This window comes from Gossypium arboreum, chromosome 11, assembly GCF_025698485.1.
Source record: "Gossypium arboreum isolate Shixiya-1 chromosome 11, ASM2569848v2, whole genome shotgun sequence".
Taxonomy (NCBI): domain Eukaryota; kingdom Viridiplantae; phylum Streptophyta; class Magnoliopsida; order Malvales; family Malvaceae; genus Gossypium; species Gossypium arboreum.
This window is the reverse complement of record NC_069080.1, coordinates 6861548-6874742: the sequence shown is the minus strand read 5'-3', so window position 1 is coordinate 6874742 and position 13195 is coordinate 6861548. Positions and strand designations below refer to the sequence as shown.

The following is a 13195-nucleotide window of genomic DNA, read 5'->3' as shown; positions in this document are numbered from 1 at the left end:
TCCCCATATGGTCTTCTTAATGGAGATGAAATTAGATAAAAAAAAACGTATGGAGAAGGTTAGGAGGAGTTGTGGATTTTTGAGTGGAATCGAAGTAGAAGTAGAGGGTACTCGTGGAGGATTGTGTTTAGCATGGAAAAGTAATGTCAAAGCGAATATGCAGAGCTTCTCCAAGTGGCATATTGATGTTCTGATTCAGGAGGAAGGTAGAAAAGAAGAGTGGCGATTTACGAGGTTTTATGGTTCACCATATCTACAAAACAAGAATTATGTATGGAATTTGCTCAGAAGATTAGGTCCATACCATAATCACCCTTGACTTGTTGCTGGAGATTTCAACGAAATTATGTATTCTTTTGAGAAATCTGGGGGAGTTGAACGAGATCTTCGGCGGATGGAGATTTTTAGGGAGGTTCTGAAGGAATGTCAATTAATGGATATTGGTTACACGGGGGTTTGGTTTACTTGGGAGAGAGGCAATTTGCCAGAAACAAATATAAGGGAGAGGTTGGATAGAGGGGTCGCAAATGAAAAGTGGTTAACTTTATTCACGATGAGCGGTATTTATAACACCCCCACGCCCGATACCGTCGCCGGAGTCGAGCACGAGGCATTACTAAACTTATTTGAGCACTTAAACAAATTCGGACAAGTTGTCCAACTGCGTCACAATTACTTAAAAATTCATATCTCGAGTTCCGAAACTTGAAATCCAATTCCGTAAATTTTTCCTTAAACTAGACTTATATTTCTATCTACTAATTTTTTTCTAGAATTTTTGGTCAGGCCAATTAGTACAGTTTATTAGTTAAAGTCTCCCCTATTTCAGGGTTTGACTGCTCTGACCTCTGTGTATTACAAATCATATATCTCCCTGTACAGAGTTTCAATAACTATGCCATTTATTTCTCCTGAAACTAGACTCAATAAGGATTCTAATAATATAAAATAAACCACCTAATTATTTTGGTACAATTTATGGTGAATTTATAAAGTCAGAACAGGGGATCCAGAAATCACTCTGGCCCTGTTTCACAAAAATTAAAATATCTCATAAAATATAATTCATATACCTGTTTTGTTCAATCCACATGAAAATAGATTCATTAAGATTAAATTTCATAACTTAATCATCATTTAATTCCATTTCTACCATTTTTGGTGATTTTTCAAATTTACATCACTGCTGCTGTCAGATTCTGTTTTATGGCAGATTTCACTTTACTAAGGATTTTCATGGACTAAATAGCATTTTAAACATACATAACATCAAATATGACTTAGATTGCCCATTCCAATGGCTAATCATTTACAAACCCTTTACTTTCCAAACCATAGCCATATCATAAGATCATTTACACAAAGTGAATATTTTGCCATACATGCCACATTCAAAACACACAAGCCGTTTTACCAATTTAGGCCTTCGGATAGTGTGAACGAGTCTTCGACCTATCCCAATTCTCAAGCCGGCTTGTTAAAACTACAATGAACGAAAAGGAGGGAGTAAGCATAAATGCTTAGTAAGTTCATATGCAAATAACAAGTAACATAACCGTACAATTATACCAAACAACTTTAGCATGGTATCACCAAAACATATATCACATTTTTAAACATCATTCATCATCTTACCACCTTATCGTTGTTGTATCTATTTTCAACTCGAGGGTTAAGTACATACCTGTCCAAAGTGTCCATTTCACAACACTTACCAAAACGTCACTTGCATCTTAAGTATTCTTCCATTTCACTAGAAATTTTACCCGTTGAACACATCGGAATATAATTCGGATACATGGATAATTTGCACATAAGTGCCACATTTGTAGCCAAGCTACCCTGTAACCCGCCCATAAGTGAACTCGGACTCAAGTCAACGAGTTCGGATGCCTAGTTACATCTCACGAACTCAGACTCAACTCAACGAGTTCGGACATTCCACATCCATAAGTGAACTCGGACTCAACTCAACGAGTTCGGATGCTCAACCATTCTAGTAACATGTCACTTGTATCCTAATCTATTCCTAAGGTTCAAACGGGATTTTCCTCGAACACATCTCCTTGCCATCTTCCGTAATATATCGAAACCAATACTCGGTAGCACTTTATATTTAACAAATAATACACTTAATTTGCATTTTATTCGAAAATAACCACAAAGCATATATTTCATGATAAAAACCAGCATATCATATATTTAAAATCAATAACTTAAAAATAACAATTATGCTACCTTATTTACACATGAACTTACCTCGGTACAAAATTTTTAACAATCGAGCCTATTCCTCGGAAACTTTATTTTTCCCTCGATCACGGCTTGAATCTCGTTCCTCTTGATCTATAATACCAAATTAATCTTATTTAATACATACATTCATTAAAATAGTCCTTAATACGAACTTTGGCAAAATTACCATTTTACCCCTAAACTTTTGCATAATTACACTTTTGCCCCTAGGCTCGGGAATTAAACTTCATCCCTTATTATTATGTTTTAAGACATGCTGATCATTTTTCCCTTCTATGGCAACATCAAATTCTCACTCTAACATGTATTTATGACTACTAAATATTTTTTTACCGATTAAGCCTTTTTACTCGTTTTCACTCAAAACCGAGTAGCACAAGTTGTCTAACAAAATTTAAAACCTCATATTCTGTCATAAAACACCAAAATACACAAATTTCACCTATGGGTATTTTTTCAAATATGAACCATAGGTTGAATTATTGTTAACATAAGCTAAATCGAGCTACCGGGATTTCAAAAACATAAAAATTATTAAAAACGGGGCTTGAAATCACTTACTATGAAGTTTGAAAGTTGAAGAAACCCCAGCTATGGAGGAGAGAAAAAATCGGCAGAACAATATGGAGAAGATGATCATTTTAGGTTATTTTTCCTATTTTTATTTCATTTAATATCCAAATAACCAAAATGCCCTTACTACTAAACTTTCCAAAAATTCCTTCCATGTCCTAATTTTGTCCATGAGCTTAAAATTAGTCAAATTACCATACCTCCTAATTAATATTTCAAAGCAATTTCATACTAAAAACTTCTAGAATGCAAGTTTTGCAACTTATTCGATTTAGTCCCTAATCTCAACTTAAGCACTTTATGCATAGAATTTCATCACGAAATTTTCACACAATCATGCAATCATATCATAAACCTCAAAATAATTTTAAAATAATTATTTTTATCTTGGATTTATGGTCACGAAACCACTATTCCGATTAGGCCTTAATTCGGGATATTACAGTATTCAACATCTTCCTTTTTCAACATTAGATCACTGTCCCATTCTCCTAAATACAGGAAATGACAATACTACAATAAGGGGTCAAAGCTTTCATTTTGAGGCCTAGTGGACCATGGAGGAGTCTATCAAAACTGTAATCAAAGAAGTTTGGGAGTTTACTAAAGGTTCGTTATCTGAGAAACTAGGAAAATTACAAGCTCGATTAGAAAGATGGGCAAGCACTATTAGAAGAAAAAGAGAGAGTTCGAAAAGAAAGTTAACCAAAGAGCTTGATAGGCTGGCAGAGAAAGAAAGGGATGATGAAACGCTAGCACAGATTATCGACACAAAAATCCACCTTAATTTGGAGATCGATAAAGATGAACTGTATTGGGAGCAACGAGCCAGAGCAAATTGGCTCCAATTTAGGGATAGAAATACGGCCTATTTTCATAAAAGTACGTCAGCCCGCAGGAGAGCTAACACAATCGCTAAATTAGTCTTGGAAGACTAGAGGGTAATTACGAATGGGTTAGAGATTAATGAGAATGCCACTTGGTTTTTTCAAGAGCTCTTCACAAAAACGACAAGTGGTAATCTAAGTCATCTGCTGTCAGGCATTGATGGTAGCATCTCTCACGAGGAGAATGAGTTTTTAGTGTCTCCTTTTAAGGAAGAAGAGATTTGGATGGCGTTAAAAGGGATGGGGCCCATCAAAGCACCGAGACCAGATGAGTTTCCGGCGATGTTTTTTTAAAAGTATTGGCATATTGTAGGTAATGATGTTGTTGATTTCTGTTTGGGGATTCTGAATAATAACAAAGAGGTGGCGTCATTGAATAACACAGACATTGTGCTCATCCCAAAACTTCTTAAACCCACAAAACTTGCGAATTTCAGGCCCATTAGTCTATGCACAGTTATATACAAAATCGTGGCAAAAACTTTAGCAAATCGTTTGCAAGAAGTCATTGGTAAATGTGTTGAAAAAGTACAGAGTGCTTTTGTTCCTGGGCGACTCCTTTCAGACAATGTAATTTTAGCCTATGAAATTCTTCACACTTTTAGGAAAAAGCGTACCGGGAAAAAAAGGGCTTATGGCAGTGAAGCTGGACATGAGTAAGGTATATGACCGAGTTGAGTGGAATTTTATAAAACAAGTGATGCTAAGAATGGGGTTTGCAAGCGAATGGGTTGAACTTATAATGAGATGCATTACAACAGTCTCATACGCAGTCAATATTAATGGTAGGAGGGGTAGATTTTTTCAACCGACTAGAGGGTTACAACAAGGCGACCCACTGAGTCCGTTTCTCTTTCTTATTTGTAGTGAGGGTCTGTTATCGTTGTTGAGAATCGCGAAGAATGAGGGGCGGTTGAAAGGCGTCAAAGCCAGTAGGAGAGGGTCAGAACTAACCCATTTATTATTTGCAGATGATTGCATGATGTTTGGTGAAGCAACATAAAGAGGGGCAACAATTCTGAAGGATATACTCAAGGAATATGAAAGCTGTTCGGGTCAATGTGTGAATTTTAGTAAATCAACAATTTTTTACAGCTCGAATACCTCAGATGGCAGAAAAAATGAAGTGTCCTCAATATTAGGGGTCAAGATCTCAACAAATACAGAGAAGTATTTGGGACTTCCAAATGTGGCTGGCAGAAGGAAAAAGAGTCGTTCCATAATTTATTGGACAAAGTATCTGTGCGCTTGGAAGGGTGGAGCACCAGATTATTGTCCTAGGGAGGCAAGGAGGTTTTTATCAAATCAGTCTTACAGGCTGTACCAACATATGCTATGTCCTGTTTTCTCCTACCAAATACTTTATGTGGGAGTTTTGAAAGCATTTTCGCTAAGTTTTGGTGGCAAAAAGGGTTTGGAAAGAGAGGAATCCATTGGTGTCAGTGGAAACATTTGTGTCGACCCAAAACATAGCTCTTTTGGCCAAACAAGGATGGAGACTTGTAGTGAATCCAAATTCATTAGTTGCACAAGTTTTGAAAGCGAAGTATTTTTCAGAAACCAATTTTATTAACTCGAGGTTGGAGAATCATAGTTCGTATGTATGGCGTAGTATATGGGCGGCGAAGGGCCTATTGGAGAAAGGCCTAATATGGAAGGTTGGTACGGGCACAAATATTTCAATTAGAAATGATATTTGGATTGCAGATTTTAGGAGTTTAAGGTTATCGAATGTTAATGTTGATTTGCGTGTTGACTAAGTTGCTGAGCTAATAAACAATAATTAAAGAAACTGGAATAGAGATCTGATAGCCAATACCTTCCCAGAAGAGGTAGCTGAGCTGATCCTTCGCATCCCTCTGGTGATGGAACCTCATAGTGATTTACTGGCTTGGACAGGAGAACCTTCAGGAGAGTATACAGTTCGGAGTGCCTACAAATTATTACAAAGTGGGGATCCTAGAGCTTATGCCGAATAGAATGTCTATAGAGATTTTTACAAAAAACTTTGGTGCCTAGATCTACTTATTAAAATCAAAATTACAATCTGAAAAATTGCCTGGAACTATCTGTTCTACTCGGGTAAACATGCAAATTAGGAAACTAGTAAACAACACAATATGCTCTCAGTGTGGTGTGGAATCAAAAACAATGGATCACCTGTTTCGCAAATGCAATGTGTCAGTGGCTGTGTGGGAAGCAATATCTGTAATTAATTTTAGCTAGTGGAAACACTTAGAGTTTGAGCAGTGGCTTACCCAAGTGTTAGTCTCTCTCTCTCTCATGATCAGTGCAGAATTTTCTGTAGTGTGCTTTGGGCCATTTGGGGAGATCGAAACGCTCGGATACATGAAAACACAAACAGATCAGGTCAGGAGATAGCAAAATATGTTCTTAGTTATTTACAAGAACTTGAGGGGGCTGGTAGAAGTACCCATATTTCTCCTAAGGTTGAAAGGAAGTGGACTCATCCATCGGGGCAGGCTGTAAAAATTAATTTTGACGGGGCTTTTGACGAGAGGAACCATCAATCGGCGTCAAGAATTATGGTCAGAGATAGAAAGGGCCTCGTTCTCATCTCTTGCTCAAAACTTCATAGAGGAGTGTTTTCTCCTTTTGCAGCGGAAGCTTTGGCTTGTCGAAGGGCTACCCAGATTGGCCTTGAAATGCAAAGTTTAGAAGTCATTATCGAATGTGATTCATTATCAGTAATAAAAAGGTGCAAGGAAAAAAAGCAAGATAGATCGCAAATAGAGGCTTACATTCACGATATTCAGGAGATGAAGTCCAGAGCCTGCAAGTTGAGTTTTGAGTATATTCCGAGATCAGCAAATGGTCTAGCCCATATCTTAGCAAAAGAATCTTTGAAGAAGAAAGAAGAGATGTATCTGATTGATAGCTTACCAAGTTATGCAGACGGCCTGATAAGAAGGGAGAGGGAAAAAGAACCGAATTGAAGAAGTGAAGAGAGGGAAGAAAGGGGAAGAGTCTCAAAACAAAATAGATCAGTTAGTCTTTGTGATAAAATCCCCTTGGGAACTGACGTCGCCATTAAAGGTAGAAATGACAGATGGGATGGAAGTCAGACGTCAGAACATCTGATTGGGCAAGTAGGCGGTGGCTTTAATGATTTATTTAGATTTTTCTTTTATCAGTCGATTTGTTCTCTGTTACCGTTTTTTATGACTTATTTTAGTTTATTTCCAAAATAGTTTTGTTTTTCATGGGCCAAATCTGTTATTGGACCTTCCTTTAAGTTTAGTTGAGTTCTGTAATTTTTTTTAATCTATTTTAAAGCCTAATCTGATTTTGATTAAAAAAAAGTATACATAATTTTAAAAAATTATTTTCAATTTGTTGAGAAATATTTATTTTGATGTTTTTAGTATTTTTAATGTATTATATATATTTTAAAATTAAATAAAAATAATATAAAAATTAATATGAGAGGGCCGAGTCGAGCCCAGGTTTTAGCATTTTCATCCGGGTCGAACTTGGGCAAAATTTTAGACTCATTTTTCAGGCTGGACCCAGTCTGGGCCTAGCACATGGGCCTAAATTTTTAGTCGGGCCTGACCCATGCTCACCTTTAGTTATATGTATCTGTAATCGCCAACTCAAACATCTTAAAAGGATTCGGGTCCTCGATCCTTGACTCGGATGGACTCAACTCAGAAGAGGTGTACTTACCAAGACATCCTGTAAGAAGAGTTCGCTGGTACACTTCGTAAGATGGGGTGCGAACGGTGTTCGCAGGAAAGATTGCGAGGCTTACAAGTAATTCGGACTCGTGACCAATGGATACGGAGCTCGTTGAGGATGTTAGCCTTAAAATCAGAAAGGATTGCATGCTACGCAGACACGGGCCCAACAAGCTAGGGGGCACACAGAGAATGTCAACACTAGGGGCAAGGAATATTAGCACCAGAGGCCCTAAGGCCGAGACAAAATAGTGAGCCCAATTATAAGCTGTAATAGTAACAATAGGAGTACGTATAAATACCCCCAATATTTCTCCCAATAAGACATGAAAAAAAACACATTAACAATAACAATTATATTTAAGAATTTACATATTAGTCGCTCAGATAAGATATTGATTGATTTAAAATAATGCTATTACTTTATGGGCTTTCAAACTAGTTAACCTTATCGATGATTCATGGGAAGAAGAACATATTTAGAATTTTTTAAATGCATAAAATCATAATAATAAACTTCACCTTCAATTATTTAAGTTGTCTTATTGTTAATTTACAGAGGCATGAAGGGGAGTACCATTATTTTTATTCTCTTTGATACTGTTAACCAAATAGCTGATGACAATTTTGCCTGTAAAATTACCAACTTAAATTATAGACAATTATATGTAAAATTGTTGTGTTACTCTTTTATTCTAATAATTTTCGATTTGATAATATTTTTAGTTTTATTGTTGATGGTCATTTTGCCCTACCAGTCTCTCATTTTAAGTTTATATAATCATTTACTTAATATATGCAATTTATAAAAGAAAATATAACATTTTGATAACTACAAAAATATATAAAATAATTTTATTTTATTTATAATATCAATTATAAAATTATTTTTTATAAAATTATAACATATTTTAATTAATACATATAATACAACTAAACTCAGAGACCGTCAATTAAATATTAGTAGTAAAATAAAGGGGTGGATTCAAAAAATGAATATTTGAGATTTAGATAGCGTGTCCTTAGATTAAAATGAATGTTTTTAAATTATAAATTTATCATTTATTCTATCTCATTAAAACAAAATGATAAGTAAAATTATATCGAGATATTCGACAATTGAATTATAAAAATATTAATCGTACAAAGAAATAAGAGCATCTACTATACCAGGAATATTAATGGACCCGATTATTATAATTGCTCAAGATATCCTTTTTTAGTTTACCTTCTAGAATCTATTTCTTAATTCAATATCCCTCTTTACTAACCGAAATAAAAAATTAGTAGATCTGTTTCGCCCAAAATGAGAATGGGTTGGCGTTATGAACTTACAATCTATAATCTCATGATTGAGTCAATTCCATGATTATAAGTTCATTCTATACTGGACCAAACCGGAATAGGACTATATACATTCTCATTATGATAAGAAGTCGCAAGTAAAACTACTTTCATTTTACATTAGTAAAAGTAAATCCCTCCTATTTATTATTATTTGATTTTAATAATACTCACACAATTGCGAATATATCTTATCATTGTGTTTTGAAATTATATGTCAAAAGCAATGAAATATTAAAGTGATGATTATTTGTAGATGAAATTTTGACTAATTATGATGAATTACTTTTATTTATTTATTTAATATTTCACTATCCCTTTTTTATTCTTTTCATTATCTTTAAAATGTTATTTTATTGTTTTAGATTAATCGATTTTTATTATAAATTAAATCAATCATCATTTAATCTGGGAATATATTTTTATAAATTGTAAACATAATATTTAATAAATTAAAAATAAACATATAAGATCACAGTCATCGTAATATTTAAAATTAATTTATTATAAATTGAGTAAATGGTGAGTAGAGAATTGATTGATTTAATTTTTTAAAATTCATTATTTTAATCGAAACTTATATTAAAGCGTCGAAATCAAATTAACATACTAAAACAACCACTATTAAATCAACTTCAACAAGAAAACAAAATGCAAAGAAGTGATCTATGATTTCAACCATTGAACAAAGTTCTTGAATACCTTATCAGAACTTCCACCATCACCGACACTTTTGATAACCATTTGCTTCAGTTCAATAGCTCTTGTTTTGCAATTTTCATCACCAACCAACTGTTCCACTTTGCTTTTAATTTCTTCTTTTCTAATGATACCTCCTTCATCCTTTTGGAGTTTTAATCCAATCTTCCAGATATCAGAAATGTAGCTTTCATTCAGGAACTGATCAGCAAAGTAAGGCCAACACAAGAAAGGCACCCCATTGCTTACACCTTCCATGGTGGAATTCCACCCACAATGACTTATAAAGCATGCAATGGAAGAATGGCCCAAAACTGCTGCTTGTGGTGCCCAACTCACTATCCTACATCGATTGCCAACTCTTACATTGAACCCTTTAGGGTAGTTATGGTGTTTTCCTTTTGTAATATCTTCTCTTACAACCCAAAGGAATGGTCTTTCGGTGATTTCAAGCCCCAAAGCTAACTCTTGAAACTGGATTTGGTCAAAAACTGTTAAACTACCAAATGCGACATATATGACTGAACCAGGTGATTGTTGATCGAGCCACTGCAAACAAGTTGGATCCTCGGGCCAGAAATTCCCCGACAAGTTTCCGAGCCTATTGGTTGCTAAAAATGGGCCTATGGGTAAGGCTTTGGGAACTAAGTTGAACGCTTGAAGCTCCAATTCCAAACTTGAGTTGCAAAGTACCCAATCTGATGTTTCAACAACTTTGTTGTTCCTAACTAGAAAATCAAATATAATTTTTTGGGTTGAAAGAGAGTCATCAATGTTAAGCCATATCAAATTCATTGGGTGTATAGAAGGATTCATTGGTGACAACTGAAACATCTTATGTTTCATGAGTGGAGTGCCTGCAAAACAAGATAACATTGTTGAAAGTGTTTTTTAAACTAAAGTAATGTTAAACTGACTGTTTCAGAAGTAAGAAAATGCTTTTGAATCCTTGCAAAAAAACATTTTTAACCATTATTTATAATTTAATGTGCTTTTATGAACTAATTATATTGTATATACAATTATTTTCTTATTAAAATTTATTTTAAATATATACCATTATATAGTTAATTTTTTATAGTTATATTTTAATGATATTTAAAATATAAATTATATATTTAAATTAAATCTTACAAATAATTAATATTAATTGCTTATAAATATTTAAAATCTATATTGCATATATTAAAATATTAATAATGAGTTATCATAAAAAAAATTATTTTATTTTAATATCATAATAATAACGAGTTTGAATAGTATTCAAATGCATATTTTTATTTCACAACATCATGTTTAAAATAAATATATTATTTCTTAAAATATTTTTAATAATAATAATAAACACTTAAGTTAAAGGTTTAAAAATATTTTTAATTCAAAAGTTACGAGAAATTAGCCTAAGTCGAATCAAATTAGATCTCTGACGAGAAAAAACTTATATTTTCTCTTATTCATAGGTATTGCACTACTAAGTAGTTAAAGCAAGACAGTGTCTTACCAATTTCATCTATCAGTCCATCATCAATAAATTTGGGGATACTAAGCAACATCGCCAGTTGAAACACCGCAGCCGGCCACAAGCCCACCGTAGGAATCCCCAACTCCGCCGCAACATCAAGAGCCAACCCCATGGTAATATCAGCTAAAACACATGAAATCTTATCATCATCTGATTCATTAACCTTATGAATGAGCTCCTTGATTTGAGTAGGCATAACCTGGCATAATCTTTCAGTTAACTTCCCTAACTGATTCCTATCTTCCCCATCTTCCAGTCCATCGGGGACTGAAAGTAGATGAAGTAAGCCATTTTCATTCACCTTCTCGCCGAATGCATCCAGGACCCTCTTGTGATTAAACACTGTGTTAACAAAGCTGATTTTGATGCCTTGTTCGGCTAAGTTTTGGGAGAGTTCCATGAGAGGAATAACATGGCCTTGTGCTGGATAAGGGATTACCAAAACGTGTGGTTTCCCCATTTCCATTTGTGTTTCTGGAGAATTGAGGGCTCACACTCTGATTTATAGCAACCAATTGAGGCCAATAAATGTTTCCAATGCCATCCTATCTTTTAAAGAAAATAAAAATATAATAATAACGTGGTGTACGTAATTTAATTATGGTGTATCTTCTGTTAGATTTTTCATTCTCCCACTACAACAAAATCAAGCTTACGATCACACTGTTTTTTTTTTTTTTTTTTTGACTTAGTACTCATAGCTACTATTATTTATATGTTTTGTCAAAATAATTTTAATTGTATTTTTTATTTTTGGTCATCTATCTTTGTTTTTTTTTCTGTTTTTTAACAGTTTTAATGAAAGTACAGTTAAAAAAAATTAATGAGAATGATGTGAAATTTCATATGCGTAACATTTTAATGAAATGTAATTTATTATTAAGATTTGCATGTGAAAAATAATAAAATAAGTAAATAATACATTAAATTAAAAACAACTCTTAATTTAAAGCAAATAACATAATTATCTAAAAAATTTTAACTTAAGTAGAAAATTTTCTCAATAAACAAACATATAAAATATTGAAACCTTAAATTTATTAATTAAATCTTGTGAATTTATTAATTAAATATGGTAAAAATGTAGTTTGAAAAAAATAAAAAGTTGATGAAAAAACACAAAAATACAATAAGAATTATTTTGACAAAACATGTAAACATTAGTGACCAAATTTATCATTAAGCCTTACTCATATAACGTAGGCGTACATATATTTAACATATATTATATTATATTATAAAATTAATAAATCTTCGTATTATTTATATATGTAACATATATTATAAGCATGATTAATATAACATGAATTGTTAATATGAAACTACCTGACACATGATTTGCTTTCTTATATATTATAATATAATGATATATTATATTACGAAGAATTAAAATTACATTATATTTATTACTTATAATTAATTATATGCATATAAATACTATAAGCATGATAACATAATATGAATTATTAATACTTTTACTTTATTATAATTATAATTATAATTATAGTCATTTAATTATTAGTGTTTCTTATTTTAATCAATTATGAAAAGTTACAAAATAGTTACTCAATTATTCATTTTTTTCTTTTTGGACACCTAATTATTTGAAATTTTCTTTTATAATCACCGCCATTAAATTACTAACCGAAAGATAACTTAGCAGTTCTTAAAATTAGCATAATAGTAGCATTAACCTTCAACATTTACACATTGTGTTAATTTAGCCTTGATTCAAAAAAAAATTAACCCTCAACATTTGCACATTGTATAAATTAGCATTTTTTTCCAATTTTACTTTTTATTTGTAATGTTGAGGGTTAATTTTAAAAGAACAAGAAAAATTAAAATGATTATCTTGAATTTTCAAATGTTTCCTTTTTATATATTTCCTATCAAATTTACTTGATAGATTTATTTTTCCTTTAGCTCTTTAGGTGGAAGGGCAACAAAAAAAAGGTAAAAAGAAAAAAATAAAAAAAATAAAAGGAGAGATCAAATTACACAATGTGTAAAATTTGAGGGTTAATATTTTTTAGAATTAAGACTAATTTGACACGAGCTATAAATGTTAAAGGTTAAAATTATTATTATGTCAATTTTAAAAGCTATCACGTTAATTTTCTATTAGTCATTTACGACTGGTGACTAAAAAGGAAAAATTCGAATAGTTAAGTGATAATTTTGTAACTTTTCATTCATAGTTAAGTGCCAAA

At 32.6% G+C, this 13195-nt stretch overlaps 1 protein-coding gene and 1 long non-coding RNA gene across 2 annotated transcripts; both read right to left on the bottom strand.

Annotated features, from left to right (window-relative positions):
- Window positions 1-1276: 1276 nt before the first annotated feature.
- On the bottom strand, window positions 1277-5671 carry LOC128283606 (uncharacterized). Its single transcript, XR_008273993.1, has 3 exons — window positions 5536-5671; window positions 2260-2346; window positions 1277-1483 (listed from the first exon to the last, which is right to left on the bottom strand). It is a non-coding gene; the product is annotated as an uncharacterized LOC128283606 (long non-coding RNA).
- A 3628-nt stretch (window positions 5672-9299) lies between these two features.
- LOC108471235 (UDP-glycosyltransferase 83A1-like) lies at window positions 9300-11527 on the bottom strand. The gene is made up of 2 exons (XM_017772857.2): window positions 10962-11527; window positions 9300-10317 (listed from the first exon to the last, which is right to left on the bottom strand). The coding sequence occupies exons 1-2, from the start codon at window positions 11446-11448 to the stop codon at window positions 9428-9430; spliced, it is 1377 nt and encodes a 458-aa protein (XP_017628346.1). The 5' UTR covers window positions 11449-11527; the 3' UTR covers window positions 9300-9427.
- Window positions 11528-13195: the final 1668 nt, after the last annotated feature.